This window comes from Armigeres subalbatus, chromosome 1 (genome assembly GCF_024139115.2).
Source record: "Armigeres subalbatus isolate Guangzhou_Male chromosome 1, GZ_Asu_2, whole genome shotgun sequence".
NCBI classification, from domain to species: Eukaryota; Metazoa; Arthropoda; class Insecta; order Diptera; family Culicidae; genus Armigeres; species Armigeres subalbatus.
Window position 1 is genome coordinate 222613238 of NC_085139.1, and position 17362 is coordinate 222630599.

The 17362-nt window shown below is 42.2% G+C and overlaps 2 protein-coding genes across 2 annotated transcripts; both read left to right on the forward strand.

Moving 5' to 3' along the window:
• Positions 1-7046: 7046 nt before the first annotated feature.
• On the forward strand, positions 7047-8674 carry LOC134207026 (uncharacterized protein K02A2.6-like). Its single transcript, XM_062682766.1, has 3 exons — positions 7047-7099; positions 7144-7204; positions 7273-8674. The coding sequence occupies exons 1-3, from the start codon at positions 7047-7049 to the stop codon at positions 8455-8457; spliced, it is 1299 nt and encodes a 432-aa protein (XP_062538750.1). The 3' UTR covers positions 8458-8674.
• A 4595-nt stretch (positions 8675-13269) lies between these two features.
• LOC134211334 (transcription factor grauzone-like) lies at positions 13270-15755 on the forward strand. The gene is made up of 3 exons (XM_062688099.1): positions 13270-13714; positions 13796-15465; positions 15527-15755. Exons 1-3 carry the CDS (start codon positions 13384-13386, stop codon positions 15677-15679), a joined length of 2154 nt encoding a protein of 717 aa, XP_062544083.1. The 5' UTR covers positions 13270-13383; the 3' UTR covers positions 15680-15755.
• Positions 15756-17362: the final 1607 nt, after the last annotated feature.

The following is a 17362-nucleotide window of genomic DNA, read 5'->3' on the forward strand; positions in this document are numbered from 1 at the left end:
CCAAATGAAAGATTCTCTTTCATTAAGCTCTCTTTTGCTAATATCGCAATATTGTCTAAAATGTGCAATATTTTCATCTCAGCATGCTAGTTAATTTCTTCAGATGTCTCCTAAAATTCCTACCTAAATGTTTGTGTGGCATTGTAATAATCGAAAGAGAAAGTAAACAAAGGGAGGCTCTCTTTTGGATATTCGACGTTTTCAAAAATCATGCGAGATCTAAAACCATCATCCTGATTATACTACATAAATAAATATATTCAGCGTCAGTCGTGCGAGTTATTATTCATCGAAACTTACACAGGACTTCACAAGACGCCTCTGGAAAAAGGAGCATCACAAGGAATGTTCGTTGGATGCTTTGCCGATACGGCCACGGTTAGGATTCGCTTCGCCTGTTAAGGAAAGGAGATCTCCCACGTATTTCTAATGGAACCGGAGACCTAGCTGTTCTCTGCTAACCTTTTGAAGCCACAAGCAAACCTCCTAATGGGACTAGGTCGTACTCCAAGTTACTTAGCCGTTTGTCAGCTGCAGTTCTTCCAACGAGGTTGACGGTTGAGATGAATCTTGTACACAACCGTGATCCGATGGGTGTCTCCATTAAAAATATGTTCTTGTAAGTATCAGCTGCGTGAATTTCGAAAAGTAATTAACTAACAACCGCTCTCTCTAATTTTAGGCCGTTGGTCAAGCTTATCGACAGACTATCGAACGCTATCTACATTTCTTGCGCTTCTGTATTTGGGTCAACGATGAAAGCGTTGAGGAGAACGCCAATCTTGTCATTCGTCTGTTGATCCGACGTACGGAATGCTTGGGTCCTGCGCTTCGTGGTGAAGGTTTGATGAAGGCTATCAACGAAGCCAACAAGATGTCAGAAAAGATTTCAAGGCGTAGGAAGAAGCAGGATGAGGCAGAAGATACGATCACTGGTCTAGGCTTCTCGCATCCTCTTTCAGAGTGATAGACGACGACAAAGATTACATGGATACCAGAGCTGTCGTTCTGTGCTTCTATTGAACACTGGTGGATACGTTGTGCACCGGATGCATCGGTGATCAAACAAGGCAAAAACGAATCATTGCGAGCTCTGCCATTCTACGCTCCTTGGTACCGCCGGAAGATTTTTGAGTAGTTCTGGTTTTGATAACATTGACTAACACGTCGAAGGAAGGCCAAAGTCCGCGGTTCCAAATGGCTCCAGTGAAGTCGGTGGACCCCTTCCAAACAATTCAAAGTAAAATGACGTCGGCGTGCGTACAGCCGCTTTCAATGATTCCTGCGATCGACGCTTCTGGACGGACCCGAAGGGTGAATTCGAGAGCAATGTTGTAAATACAGAGCCCTAACTGATGGGTAAAAACGCAGCCGGTGCGACCAGACTTCCATAGCGATGCTCACTTCCATAGCAATCTCCAGTTCACATTAATCTACCAACGTTTCCAACACTGCCGTAATAATAAATTACCTTAATTATTACGAATACATATTTTAGGATCATTTAAAAACGAACTTTTGATAGGAAGTCCGGAAATCCATTATATTCAATCGACTCAGCTCGAAAAATTAATTGATTGGTGTATTGCCTAGTTGATTGCTAAGTTGCTTGATTGCTTTATTAGTTGGTTGGTTGCTTGATTGATTCGTAGCTTGCTTGAATGGTATGGTATGAATGGTGGGTTGCTTGATTCGTTGACTGGTTTGTTGATTGCTTGCTTGATTCGTTAGTTGGTTGAATGATTGATTAGTAGGTTGGTTGCTTGATTGGTTGGTCGGTAGATTGGTGGGTTGGTCGATTGGTTGGTTGATTGGTAGCTTGCTTGATTGGTTGGTGGTTGGTTGCTTGATTGGTTAGTTGGTTGAATGGTTGGCTGCTTGATTGGTTGATTGTTTGCTTAATTGGTTGGTTATTTGGTTGATTGGTTGATCGGCTGGTTAGTTGATTAGTTGTTTTGTTGGTTGCTTGAATGGTTGATAAATTAGTTGGTTGGTTGATTGATTTGTTAGTTGGTGAAATGGTTATTTCCTTGATAAGTTAGTTGGCTGATTGGTAGCTTGTTTGATTGGAAGAGGGCTTGAATGATTGTTTGCTTGATTGGTTGGTTGCCTAATTGGTTTATTGGTTGGTTAGTTGCTTGATTGGTTAATTGGTTGCTTGATGTATTGGTTGATTGATTGATAGCTTGCTTGAATGGTTGAATGATTGGTTGCTTGATAGGATGGTTGTTCAATAGGATGGCTGCCTAATTTAGTTTATTGGTAGCTTGCTTGAATGGTTGATTAATTGTTTTGTTGGTTGCTTGAATGGTTTTGTTTGTTGGTTTCTTGATTGATTGGTTGGTTGCTTGAATGGTTTTGTTTGTTGGTTTCTTGATTGATTGGTTGGTTGCTTGATTGGTTTGTTGTTTGATTGGTAGCATGGTTGGATGGTTAGTTGCTTTATTGGTAGGTTGTTTGATTAGTTTGTTGCTTCATTGGTTGGTTGGTAGGCTTGTGGATTTGTAGGTTGCTTGATTGGCCGATTAGTTGATTGGTAGCTTGCTTGAATGGATGAATAATTGGGTGGTTGGTTGCTTTTAGTTGGTTGAATGGTTGATTGGTAGCTCGCATGAATGCCTAATTGGTTTATTGGTTGATTAGTTAATTGATAGTTTGCCTAAATGGTTGATTGGTTGCTTGATTGGTTGGTCGGCTGGTTAGTTGATTAGTTGTTTTTTGTTGCTTGAATGGTTGATTAATTGGTTGATTAGTTGGTTGGTTGATTGATTGATTGATTAGTTGATTTGTTATTTGGTTCAATGGTTAATTGCTTGCTTGGTTGATAAGTTGATTGGTAGCTTGCTTGAATTGTTGGTTGGCTGATTGTTAGTGCTGGGTTGGTAGATTGATTAGTTGCTTGTTTGGTTAATTGGTTGCTTGATGGATATGTAGTGGGCTTGAATGATTGTTTGCTTGATTGGTTACTTGATTTGTTGGTTATGTGATTGATTAGTTGCTTGATTGGTTAATTGGTTGCTTGATGGATTGGAAGTGGGCTTGAATGATTGTTTGCTTGATTGGTTAGTTGGTTACTTGATTTGTTGGTTATGTGATTGATTGATTGTTTGATTGATAGATTGATTGGTTAATGGTTGCTTGATTGATTGGAAGTGGGTTTGAAAGATTGTTTGTTTGACTGGTTAGTTGCTTGATAGGTTGGTTGCCTAATTGGTTAGTTGCTTGATTGGTTAATTGGTTGCTTGATTTATTGGTTAATTGATTGGTAGCTTGCTTGAATGGTTGAATGGTTGGTTGGTTGTTTGATTGATTGTTGCTTGATAGGATGGTTGTTTAACACTAGGATTGATTCGCTAAAAAAACTTACGCGGATACATTCGTGCAGAAAATCGTTGTAACTAAATTTTCAAATGGCTATATCTCAGTGGTTTTTCAACCGATTTTCTCAGTTTTTTTCACCAACCTCTTAGCCATCTCTCTAGTTTCTGGACATTGTCAAATATTGTATCTAGGGGTGCCCATTTTTTCACTAGAGCTGTGGGAGTAAAGCAACGGATTTAGAAAAATGCGATTTTGGAGATATACTTATATTTTATTACCAAAAATTATATCTATTCATATAGTGATGATGGAAATGATAAAATAACACATAAAAGACATCACCTGGAACATAAGAACACATTTTGAGCATCCCTACTATGCATACGATGATAATTCGATGCCTTTAGGAACCACATTATACTACAGGATGTATGAAGCTCCAGAAAATGTTTTCAAGCATGTTGTCTACTGTGCACTTGTTAAAATAAATGTAAACTATATAAGAAACATGTGTGATAATAAATTATGGTGTTTTAGGATATCCGAACTGTACTAGAATTTGAATCAAATGGTCTACCGAATCAACCATGGCTTCCATGATGCCCCCAGCCGTAGTATCAACCAAATAATGTCCTCCGAGTATTTGTCTTTCACTTGCGTCTTAAATCCAAACATATGAGATGTTGTAAGATCTCCAAATTGTCCTGGAGTTTGAGTCAAATGGTCTACCGAATCAACCAAGGCTTCCACGATGTCCCACCGCGGTATCAACCCAGTGGCGTAGCCACGGGGGTGGTTTTGGACATAAACCCCCCCCCCCCAGCGACAAAATTTTTAGAAGAAAATTTTTTTTCCAGAAAAAAAAATGTTCAAAACCCCCCCCCCCCCTCCCAGACCAATTTTCTGGCTACGCCACTGTATCAACCCAATTATGTCCTCCGAGTATTTATCTTTCACTTGCGTCTCAAATCCAGGCATTTGAGATGTTGTAAGATCTCCAAATTGTCCTGAAGTTTGAGTAAAATGGTCTATCGAATCAACCAAGGCTTCCATGATGTCCTCTGCCGTAGTATAAACCCTATTTTGTCCTCCGATTAATTGTCTTTCACTTGCATCTCAAATCCAGGCATTTGAGATGCTGTAAGATCTCCAAATTGCCCTGGAGTTTGAGCAAAATGGTCTATCGAACCAAGCAAGGCTTCCATGATGTCCACAGCCGCGGTATCAACCCAATTATGTCCTCCGAGTATTTATCTTTCACTTGAGTCTCAAATCCAGGCATTTGAAATGTTGTAAGATCTCCAAATTGACATGGAGTTTGAGTAAAATGGTCTATCGAATCAACCTAGGCTTCCATGATGTCCTCAGTCACAGTATGAACCCATTTGTGTCCTCCGAGTATTTGTCTTTCACTTGCATCTCAAATCCAGGCATTTGAGATGTTGTAAGATCTCTAAATTGCCTTGGAGTTTGAGTAAAATGGTCTACCGAATCAACCAAGGCGTCCATGATGTCCAATACCGCGGTATCAACCCAATTATGTCCTCCGAGTATTCATCTTTCACTTGCGTCTCAAATCTAGGCATTTGAGATGTTGTACGATCTCCAAATTGACCTGAAGTTTGAGTAAAATGGTCTATCAAATCAACCAAGGCATTCTTGATGCCCCCAGCCACGGTATCAATCAATTTATGTCTTCCGAGTATTTATCGTTCACTTGCGTCTCAAATCCAGGCATTTGAGATGTTGTAAAATCTCCAAATTGTTTGATATCGAAAATGGTTTTCGACATCTCGAAGAAACGTGGCACCGAGATTGCTGATCCTATTTCCAGACGATTCCGTAGCGGGACTCAATGGCGCATCAGAAGCATGAAACCAGATGCCAGGAATTCATCGTATCTGCCAACCTCCTCCAGCATTAAGCAATGCTCGTACAGCAGCTCAGCGTCTAGAATTTTACTCTCTGGATCCTGCACGAATGCCTTTAACGCTTCATCATATTTACCCTGCTGTTTAAGAAGTGCTGATAATGTCAGACGAGCCAAATGTTGGGTTAGCGAAACAACCTTCTTGTAAAGCTATCAGTACACTGTTTGTCATAATGACAAATATTTGTCAAGTCAGCCTGATATCCATGTCGATTTCTAATCGGTTTGATAGATGTCCGGATCAACTTGACAAATATTTGTCATTATGACAGATTATGACAAACAGTGGACTGCGGGCTTAAGCAACGATAGCCTCATTATAGTTCCCGATCGCCGACAGCAAGCTCAATAAATTGAAAGAAAGAACAAGAAGAAGAGCCCCAAATCAGGAGCTCGACATGGCTTGATGTTCCATAGCAAAAAATTGAACCCATGTCAGGCTGAAACGTCAAACCTGTTTCGCATGTTCGAAGCTAGACGGGCTCGACGCAAAAGAATCGCGAGATGTAAGGCGGATCCTCTTGGTCTTCTCGCACTCTCAGATCAGGCTCTGCCTCACTGATCGGGGCTTTGATGTCAAGCTCCTGTCGGACTTAGATTTCTTAGAATGTAGGTGCTCCAAGCTGTTGTAAAGCTCTTCTCTTTGTCTACCAGGTCAAAGGTAACAATGCCTGATGCAAAGGCAACCGCAACGAATCATCTATAATCATGCATGGGTTCCCAAAATGTGGGTCGCGATCCCCATGGGGGGTCACGAGCTAATAATTGAGTGGGTCGCGAAAGATAAATCTTATAATAAATTCTACTTTGTTCCAGCAATCTATACCTCCAGTGGCGTAGCCACGGGGTGGTTTTGGTTATAACGCAGTCAAGCAGAACAAGCCTCCACCGATGACACCGAGTTCAAAGAGAAGAAGAAGACGAAGTCCGAAGGTCCAAAACACCCTGCTGGCAGTGTGGCGGAATGCACTACGTCCGGGACGGTGTCAGGCCATTAGGCCGAAGGCCGTTAGGCCGAAGGCCATTTGGCCGAAGGTCTTTAGGCCGAATGGTCATTAGGCCGAATGGCCATTAGGCCGAATTAGCAAAAAGAAGAAAAAGTGAAAAATGAGAAGTTCTTTCTTCACCTTAGGCCTCCTTCCTTCTTTCTTCTTCCTTCTTCCTTCTTCCTTCTTCCTTCTTCCTTCTTTCTTTCTTCCTTCTTCCCTCTTTCCTTCTTCCTTCTTCCTTATACCTTCTTTCTTCTTCCTTCGTCCTTCTTCCTGCTTCCTTCTCCCTTCTTCCTTCTTCCTTTTTCTTTCTTCTTTCTTCCTTCTTCCTTCTTCCTTCTTCTTTCTTCCTTCTTCCTTTTTCCTTCTTCCTTATTCTTTCTTTCTTCTTCTTTCTTCATTCTTCGTTTTCTTCCTTCTTCCTTCTTCTTCCTTTTTCTTCCTTCTTTCTTCTTCCTTTTTACTTCTTATTTCTTGCTTCTTCCTTCTTCTTTCTTCCTTTTTCTTTCTTCTTTCTTCTTTTTTTCCTTTTTCTTTCTCCCTTATTCCTTCTTCTTTCTTCCTTTTTCTTTCTTCCTCCTTCCTTCTTCCCTTTTCCTTCTTCCTTCTTTCTTCTTCCTTTTTCTTCTTTTTTCTTTCTTCCTTCTTCCTTCTTCCTTCTTCCTTCTTCCTTCTTCCTTCTTCCTTCTTCCTTCTTCCTTCTTCCTTTTTCCTTCTTCCGTTCTACTTCTTCCTCACTTCGCACTACTCACTCCCCAGTTTGCATTCGGCCTAATGACCGTTCGGCCTAGTGACCATTCGGCCTAATGACCCAGCATCGTCCGGGACTACACCTACACGAAGCACGTTTGTCGGGACTGTAAGCAAACCGGCCACAAAGAAATACCCTTGGCCTTATGGCAGCTACACATCGAAGGCGGCACTCAAGAAGAAGCACGTGGACGGAATTTTCTCCATCAACCAGGTCAGCTGCACTTCTAGACGGAAGTTCCAAACGGTGGATATCAACGGGTCTCAAGTGACCAATAACAGCATCAACCTGATCGGTCTGGACTGGATCTAGCTGTTCAAGCTATCTGCAATCTGCAACCAGGTCCACGTTGCCGATGGTCAAGTCAATCAAATCCAAGTGTACAAAGCTGCGTATCCCGAAGTGTTCAAGAACGGCCTCGGACACTGCAAGAAGATGAAGGTCCGACTCTATCTCAAGCCCGATGCCAAACCCGTTTTCAAGCCGCGCGCCCAGTTCCTTTCACGTCCATGGAGAAGATCGATGCGGAGCTGGACCGACTTCAATCGCTGGGCATCATCACGCCTGTCGATTTCTCGCAGTGGGCGGCTCCGATCGTCGTAGTGAAGAAGCCCGGAGGAAAAGTACGAATCTGTGCCGATTACTCAACTGGACTGAACGCTGCCCTGGAGCCCAACCATTACCCGCTACCGGTCCCTGATGACATCTTTACCAAGCTCAATGGGTGCCGGTATTTCAGCGTCATCGACCTGAGTGACGCCTATCTTCAAGTGGAAGTTGACGACGACTCGAAGCAGCTGCTCACAATCAACACGCATCGAGGTCTCTTCCGCTTCAACCGGCTCGCACCAGGAGTAAAATCCGCTCCCGGGGCCTTCCAGCAGTTGATGAACAGCATGGTTGCCGATCTCGAAGGAGTGGACACGTTTCTGGACGACATCTTCGTGGCCAACAAAACTGAAGAGGAGCACCACAAGATGCTCAACGCGCTGTTTCAACGCCTTCAAGCCTACGGTTTCGTTCTGAGGGAAGAAAAGTGCAACATTCTGCAGCCGGAGGTAAAGAATTTGGCGCACATCGTAGACGAGAACGGTCTCCGTTCAGACCCATCCAAGGTGGAAGCCATTGTCAAGATGCCACCGCCCAAAGATGTCACAACTCTACGCTCGTTCCTTGGTGCGGTGAATTTCTACGCGAATTTTGTCCCGGAGATGCGGCAGCCACTCGACGCGCTGCTGAAGAAGGATGCCAAATTCGTTTGGAACAGCGAGTGCCAGAAATCGTTCAGGCGCTTGGAGGAAGTACTCCAGTCGGATTTGCTTCTGACACACTACGATCCATCACTAGACATCATAGTTGCTGCCGACGCCTCGCAGTCCGGAATCGGTGCCTGCCTTCTACACAGGTTCCCCGATGGCTCACTCAAATCTGTTGCACACGCTTCCCGCTCACTCACACCCGCGTAGGCAAATTACGGACAGATCGAGAAGGAAGGTCTTGCACTGGTGTTTGCCGTAACGAAATTCCATCGGATGCTGCTTGGACGCAAGTTCACCCACCAGACGGATCATCAGCCACTCCTGCGGATATTCGGACAGAAGAAGGGTATTCCGGTTCACATGGCCAACCGCCTTCAACGTTGGGCCCTGACGCTGACCACATTGCTGATTTTGTGAAGAGATGTGAAAGCTGTGTTGAAAATTATTATTATTATTTATTGAAAATTACTTACGAAAAATACTTACAAAAATCGCAGGTTGAAGAGAGAAAACCGAGCATTTGACAAACATAACAAAAACAACTATGCTGTCAGTAATGCACGGTGAGAGAAACACGCGGAAAAGTGACAGCGTCTTTAGTGTCTTTTCATTTGTATACCTAGGACTCCTACACACCGATTGAGAATTAAGCGCAACACGAGAAAATCGCGAGTGTCGGATCCCGGTATTAGTCCCTGGTAGAATCTATAGATGAGCGAAAGCATGGCTGAGTCGATTTTTTTGCCCGTGCACACGCACATATGACGTCACAGCCTTGGTCACAGCCCTTAACGTTTCCATTGAAATCGTGACGTCATGCTCGTTTGGAGACACGTTTGACAGTTCGTTTGGAGACAGAGGATTTATCTTCGCTCATCTATATATTCCACTATCTATAGTGAAAAATAGTTAACAGCTGAAAAAGTATACACGGTTAGATGACTTTACCCATTAATGGGTACTATGTTATTGTTGATATTATTGTCTATCCGGAATAAATTTATACCGCTTTTTATACCGAAGTTGAATTTTTCTCCAGATACAGGCAACTTTCCCAACTTCGGAAGTAGTGCGTTGGATTCGCCTAAAGATGCGCTAAACAACGCATCAATTAGTTTGACAAATAAAACTTCGGAAGAAAGTTCGGTTCGGAAGTATCGACTTCCGAATTCTAACTTGGTGCTACGCCGACAATATTTCCACCGTGAAAAATTCACCCATTTTCTTTAAAAAGTGCCACTACCCATTAAAATGGGAATAATATCAACAATAACATAGTACCCATTAATGGGTAAAGTCATCTAACCGTGTACGGTAAAAATCGTTCACTCATTAATGGGTACTTTTCTCTGCACGTAAAAAAGTAATTATTTTTTTATTTCATATGATTTATATCCTTCATTATGTACAGAAACATGCATTTCATTTCACTGTAAATAATCTTCATGTCATATTTGCATACAATGTATTTAGCGTGTTCATATATTGTATTTCGCTTCATTATGAAAAGTATAAGTTTTGCCTAATGGCAAAAATGTATTAGGATAAACTTATACCTTTGATAAGAATCCTAATTGAAAAAAAGCACCATGGCGCAGCAGCAACTTGAAGGATTTGGATCCTTTTTTTCGTCAGCAGATCGCAATAGTTCAGCGGAGTAACGTTTTTAAATTCGATACTCATCAAAGACCGAAAATATTTTCTCGTTCCAGCAACAGTTGAGGTAACATACAGATATTTGTTTTCGTAATTCGACCATTTATGAATGTTTGGAAAATTTGTAGCGAACAATGGTGGTGCACTCCGGAGCTATCGCATGCAGTTATGCTTACTGCTCGAGAGAGAGAGGTATGTAACATAATTATTGTGGAAAACGATTTTATTCAAGCTTATCTATTTTCATGTTCCATAGTGATTTGCAGATCGCAAGCTAATCCTTTAATAGTGAGTACGCCCGATATCATAATGCCCAAGGGAAAACACACATCTACGCTAGCGTCATGATTACGTCTACCTACAGATGGTTTTAATCGAGGTTTTGAATGATTTAGGATGAAAAAGTAGGCAATGAAAAACGCATTCAAATAAAGAAAATATTTTGTTCTATGTACATTGAGTTCTTAAAAATTCCGAGTGACCTGAAAATAAAAGAAAACAACGGGGTAATTGCCTGACATAAAACTAATTTAATAACCTAATAATTTCGTTATTGTTTTCTAATGACGATCATACATTAAACTATTACGGAATATTTGGCGACCCTAATCATGCATATGCACATTTGACATGAAATGTATAAGTTTCATGTTATGATTTTCTTATACAGTGCTGCATAGTATTTATTCCAATTGGATATATGTTTCATTACGAAATCGCAATGGCAAAAATATATGTGTTTTGCCGAATACATTCATTATGAAGATTTTTATTCGTGTGCTATTTATATCCAGTTTTCCGCGAGCGGTACACGGACATTTGAAAGTACCCATTAAATGGGTATCGAGTATCCATTTTTTATAAACATTCTGCGGAATGTCAGAAAATGGGCATTTTTTGATGGCATAAAATTAATATTTTTACCCCATTATAAAATATCTCTACTTGCATAAAATAATGGGTAAATTTGGCCCATGGTGTTAATTATTCAACGGCGCCATATTGTTTCCCCCAGTGAAAGTCCGTGGACGAAAATTAACAAAAAGCCCACAAGAAAGTATTTTTTGGAGATCCACCATCCATATTCCAAGGTGTGATGGTCCGAAAAAGCCTTGGAATTATTCTAAATGTCGAAAGATATTGTCAACTGAGCTGAAAAGTAAGTTTTTCTATACATTCATTCATCACATGCCCTTTTGTAACAAATTTATTACATGTTTTTATAGGCAGATCTTCATTCTTTCAACTCTCAAGAAGTTTGCATCTCTCTGAGCGGAAGGAACCTCAAAAGGAACTTCAAGTAGCGGAGGCGAGCCAGCCTGGGGCTGCAAGTTTCCTTAATAAAGCTAATAAAAAAAAACTTCAAGTATTTCCTGGATACCAATCTCACAAGAAGACGGTGGCCGTACGCGGGCAGAAAAGTGTCGAAGCAATTTTTCAAGACGGCTCGCTCAACAGTTTTGTTTTATTTTCGGTTTCATTCAACCAACTTAAATCCGGTTATAATGTGCAAACGCTGCACAAATATATTAAATTCCTTGTTTTTTATCCAATATTTTTATTTTCTTTAATTTCAAACCCTTCATGAAAGAGTACGAAATCTGTATAACATAACCTCAATTGAAGGAAAATAAAAAATGGGGTTTATTTACCCATTCTAACAATAAAAACCTAGTGTAAAAAGTACCCATTGTTTGAAGTTTAAGTCGAATACCCATTAATGAGTAAATCAAGTATACCCATTAAATGAGTTATGCCGCTTTTCTTCGAAATGGGTACGAAAATACCCATTAATGGGTACTGTAACGCTTCCGTGTATGCTATATTGGTCAGAATTCTCGGCGCGGTGGGTGCAGTTGACCTCCACAAGTGTCAAATCAGAGACTGGATAATAATATCTCTATATCTTCTTCAGTATCTGTATACTGAGCGCTCAGTAGTTTTTACAGATGTTTTCAGTAATGTTTGACATTTCACCATCTGAAAAGCAAACCGAGGACTCGGTAAAATATTGAGCTTTTTTACTGAGCGGACTACCGAGAGCTCAGCTGTTGAGAAATCGGTAATTCGTCTACCGAGCCCGTTCAAATAAATTAAGTGTGAGCAACAAAAAGATATTTTAGTTACTAGATAAAGATTGTCGCTTCGGTTCCCTTTGTTCTGCTGTCCGAAACATGTGTGGTACATACCTGTCAAATCGTATGGATTTTCCTTCTTTGACATTTAGCTCCCCTATCCTCGCCAGCAAAAGATGTTCCGGACAGCGACGACAGTGACAATCTTTATCTAGTAACTAAAATATCTTTTGAGTAGAGGCCTGAATAAGAGAAACGCGGATAGGTATGTGCCGCCAATCGAACCGTCAAAAAACAGCAGCCAATCGAGCAGGAGACCTGTCAAGCAGCCAAAATGTTGGCTCAAATACTGAAAACGGCCAAATTCGATTTTATGCCATTTTTAAATAAACAAAATTGAATGTATTTTTCATTACACACTTAACTCATTTCACAGTATTTGGTAAATTTTACCGAAATCTCAACAGCAGAATTGTAGTTTGCAATAATACATGCAAGTCATTTATAGATTATGAAATGAAATTACATTGTTTATTGGATTCTATTGTTATGTGATGTGCACACATAAAATAGCGGATTGTGAGATTTTATACACATAAACCATTTCTTCCTTTTCATGTGTTGTTCTTTGATGAAGAAGATTGAATGCAGTGTTGGCAGAGTCATATTTTCTATCCGCGTTTCTCTTATTCAGGACTCTACTTTTGAGCAACACCTGGGTGGTGCGAATAGAATCGATTTGGTTGTCAAACTGAAGCCAAAATTTTCTATTGTGCCGGAGCCAAACATTGAAGATTGTGGTTATGATCGTTTCTGGTCTAATATTGAAAAGTATTGTTATTATTTTGGGGAAAAATAAAAATAAACTTTGTTTGAGTTTTGTATTCTTTGTAACAAATATTCTCACATTATATTTCGAGTGAAAAATTAGTGGGAATGCAACTAAAAAGCAATCGGTACGAAATTTCACGAGATTCAGCAGCTGATTGAAGCATTAATGTTTGTAAACAATCGTAAAGTCATGTAGAGTCTAGCGCATTTGTGTGCCCTCATGCAGCGTGGAAAGAGAAATTCGAAGAGCGGGAAATGTTTGACAGCCTAGTAACTGCAAAATAATTTTGTTTATGGGAGTGATTTCAAAATATCCCTCTGCTCGCTTGAGCGCAGAAAAGCGGCTCTATCCGCAGCACCCAGAGCAACACCACAAAAAGGAAAACGACATTAGATTTTTTTTATGAGTGCATAAACTACTAGCATGCATATTTTTTACAACGGGTCTATTTATCTGTGAATCGAAAATGATCAGCAGATGTCATTTTTCAGTACCGTTCTCGCTTCAGTTTCGCACCATTCTCCGTTTTTCTTCAAGAAAAGTTGCTAATTCCAGTTAATTTCCTGAATCATGTCCGGTGTCAAACCGGAGGACTGCTTCACCTGCCTACGGCGGACGGACAACTTCCTGTGCATCACCGAGCGGGACGAGGTGAGTGGCGAAAATGTCGAAGCCGTCTTCGCGAAGCACTTCTGGTTCAACCAGGCCGAGTATCGGAACAAATCGGTGTGCACCAGCTGCTGGGAGAAGATCGACGATTTCCACAAGTTCTACTGCGAGGTGGAACGGGTTCATACCCCGGCGGCAACGGCGATGCTCGAGTTGGTCAAAACCGAAACGATCGATTGCGACGGGATAGAGGTGGAAATGCATGTGAAGGAAGTGGATCTTGAGGAGAGAGGTGAGCACTGAATCATAGGATGAACGATTTAAATTCGTTCAAAATGGATATTGATTTGTAACTCTGCTTCTTATTACTTAGGTGAAGTATTTGCCATGGAAATGCATAAGCTGGAAGTGAAGGAAGAAGAAGGAGAAGATGAAAAACCTTTAGCGAATAATGATGGTGAAGAAGAAGCCAGTTCGGACGATGATCGCGATGATCACGAGGAGCAGGATGATACGAACTGGAAAGCGCCGGTAACATCGGATAGTGGATCGGATTCGGATATTCCGCTGGCGCGGCGTTTGGCATCCAGAAAGAGGAAACGGGTGTTCAAAAAGCGAGTCTTCAAGAAGCCGAAGCTCAGAAAAGAGAAAGCTGACAATGAGGAAATGAACGACTTTATTCGTTCGCAGATGGACATCACCTGCCATAAGTGCGCCGAATTGGGCATAGAAAACGAGGAGGTATTCGAATCGTTCTACCGTTTGAGAGTCCATTTCAAGATGTGTCACGATACGTACGGGTACGTGTACTGCTGCAACCGAAAATGGGCTTCAAAGACTGGATTGGTGGAACATCTGAGGAATCATGAGCCGATGAAGGATGATCAGAGCCGATGTGTGGAATGCAACTGCATTTTCAAAGACAAGAGCAGCTACGCAAATCACATGTTCCTGGTGCACACTCCAGATGATCAGAAACAATTCAAATGTGATCGCTGCGAGAAAGCCTTTGCTGCGGAAGATCTACTGAACAGTCACATCACGTGGCACGAGGAAGTCGAGAAGAGAAATCATCGTTGTCAGATCTGCAACAAATATTTCATCAGCTCGAGGAACTTAGAGAATCACAATCTAAACCATCATCAGTTCGGCGAAAGCTCGAACCAGGATATGTCTATGGGCGAGGCGGGCCTAGAGTTGGACGAGTCGTCCAAATCTTCCAGACTTAAGCGAACCGCAGAGGATTTGGCCAAAGAGGACGATTTGATCAAACAGTTCGTGGCTTTGAATTGTTCCAAATGTGACTTCGTCGGCGAAACGTTCAACAAACTATCCTATCACGCCCTAAAGAAGCATAACATGAACACCCATTCGGTTATCTGCTGTGATAAGAAGTTCGGAAAGCGTCAGCGACTGTACGAACATTGCTTGCGCCACTTGAACCCAGATCATTTCAAATGCGACATCTGCGGAAAAACGTACGCCGACAGCTCCGGGTTGCAAATTCATAAGTGGTGGATTCACACGCCGATCTCGGAGCGGCCTTTCAAGTGCGACATCTGTGGAGCTGCCTTCGTCAAGGATTATCTCCTAAAGCAGCATACCAAGTGGCATGTGAACAAGGAACGCAAAACGCACTTTTGCGATATTTGCAATCGCTCTTATTCGAACTCGATGCAGCTGAGGGCTCACCAGCAGAAGAAGCATGGCGCCGTATGTGATTGGGTTTGCGACATTTGTGCGAAAGGTTTCATACACCGCTCGTTGCTGGAGGAACATCGGCTGACGCACACCGAGGAAGGGCTGGCCAGTCTGAAGATGCAATGCGAAAAGTGCCAGCGATGGTTGATCAACAAGAAAAGCTACTTGCGCCACCGAAGGCGATGCCTGGATACGAGCGGGCCGGTTACGTGCGACATCTGCGGCAAAGAGTCGGTCAATGAGGCCGCCCTAATGGGACACAAGAATTTCCACCACTCCAAACGGCCACTTTTCCGGTGTACTTTCTGCGGGAAGGAATGCAAGACGCAGCTACGTTTGAAGGTTGGATTGATAATTTACTTTACAATACGGGGCATTTTTCATTTATCTTTCTGAATTTTAGGAACACGAAGCAACCCATACGGGGGTGGTTTTGTATCAGTGTCCGCACTGTCCGAGGACCTCAAACTCCAGCTCTAACATGTACACGCACAAGAAGACGGCGCACCCGGAGCAGTGGGCCGAGGAGGTGTCGCAGCGGCACTACACTAGATAAGCATGGAATAAACATAAATTTGTAGATACTATTATTGTCAATAAATTAGCGAAAAACGCAATTTCGAAGGATTAAACATCTCGTACTGTTGCAACGAGGGGACAGGAATGCCCATCACTCCGTATGGGGCGGGAGTCGCACGGACGCTAGAGGAGCTACTCTCTCTGACCGTTCCAATAAATCGACCTTGTGATGCTCAACGACGGATCCAATACCTACTACAAAGGTCACTCCTCGTCTGCGATTGGTGTCTCTGCCGTGCATTATTTTTTTATTGTTAAAACATTTATTGGTCGAGAAAGCTAAAAGTTAATTACAGGGTAATAATTCAATCTTCACATGACAAATGGAATTCTAGTGCTGGTACATCAATTCTTCCATTGACGTTGTCAATAAAAGTGATGTAAGCGATAAATAGCTTTAATATTTTTGTTCTCAGCGTAGGTACTATTCCACTTAGAGTTGGCCTTAACAAGTCGGTGAATGCGAACTGTCGTCTTCCAGGCGTGATTGATGCGATTCTACGTTGCAGATGTGACCATGCTTGAGCAGCACGAGGGCATTCATGAAATTTGTGAGAAATAGTTTCCACTGTACCAATGCAGTCAAGGCACGACTCATTCTCCGCGCGTCCAATGGTGTGGTACAATTTTCGATGTGCGAATTTCTCGTTGACGAGCATGTATAGGTTGTGTTTCTGTGCTGGAGAGAGACCTGAAATATTACGCCAGATAGTCGTCCAACGTGCGTTAGGGTATGCCAATTGGATTTTAGTAGGTTCGTCTGTCTGTTCTACGAGGTGTTTATAGACAGCACCAGACGCTGGATTAATCATCAACTGATCGGGGATTTGGTTTTGCAGTTGCCTTACTGCTCTCACATCGGGAAGGTCTGCTGGACAGCGGACCGGGCCGTTATTGTTTGTTGGTTGCAGAAGAGAACGATAGATTTCCTGGAGGTGTCGATTAAACAGTAGCGTCATGCATTTGAATGTGAAGAGTTGCAATTTTTGGTCACCCTTGTCTTTCGACCGTGCTAACTGTGTCATTGAGATGCGTGCAGGTGCTCGGCGCCAAATGAAGATTCCCGTCGTTTTTGTTAGTTTTGCCATGTGGATAGATGACGGGGGAAGAATTGAGGAGAGATACCATACCTTCGAGCTTGCATACATGTTGAAGAGAGTAACCTTTTGGTGCAAAGAGAGTGTTCGTCCAGAGTGGAGCCATGCGATGTGGGAGAAATGGTTGATCATCATGTCCCAGTTGAGTTTAACCATAAGACGGATACTGTTGGCGAAAGCAACATCCAAGATCTTCACAGTGTTTGCTGTTTGGAGCCATGGTACGTTGAGTGTGTTGGGGCCGTTGATGTCGCCGATGTCTACCGAAACAGTTTTCCGAAGATTCTATTTCGCTCCAGATGCAAACTCGAAGCGAGAGAAGAAGGCTTTGGATTCATTGATGGCTTGAATGGTGTTCGATATGATAGAAATATCATCTGCATATGCCACGACCAGATTGTTTCCACGTATCCGCTCGAGTTTGATGATGAGAGGGTGTAGGTAGAAGACAAATAGCAGGCTAGATATCGGATCGCCTTGGCGAACCGAGCGCTTTATTGGGATAGCTGCTGAGAGATGGCCGTTCACCAGTAGGCGTGATGTTGAGAGGCTGGATATACGAG

What these genes read in the sequence shown, in the direction of transcription:
- LOC134211334 (XM_062688099.1), top strand. Translation starts at nt 13,384, where the DNA reads ATGTCCGGTGTCAAACCGGAGGACTGCTTCACCTGCCTACGGCGGACG. An exon ending in AGTGGATCTTGAGGAGAGAG is followed by an intron (nt 13,715 to 13,795) that starts GTGAGCACTGAA and finishes CTTATTACTTAG; the next exon opens with GTGAAGTATTTGCCATGGAA. An exon ending in AGACGCAGCTACGTTTGAAG is followed by an intron (nt 15,466 to 15,526) that starts GTTGGATTGATA and finishes TCTGAATTTTAG; the next exon opens with GAACACGAAGCAACCCATAC.
- LOC134207026 (XM_062682766.1), top strand. Translation starts at nt 7,047, where the DNA reads ATGACCCAGCATCGTCCGGGACTACACCTACACGAAGCACGTTTGTCG. An exon ending in GAAGCACGTTTGTCGGGACT is followed by an intron (nt 7,100 to 7,143) that starts GTAAGCAAACCG and finishes GCCTTATGGCAG; the next exon opens with CTACACATCGAAGGCGGCAC. An exon ending in GAATTTTCTCCATCAACCAG is followed by an intron (nt 7,205 to 7,272) that starts GTCAGCTGCACT and finishes GACCAATAACAG; the next exon opens with CATCAACCTGATCGGTCTGG.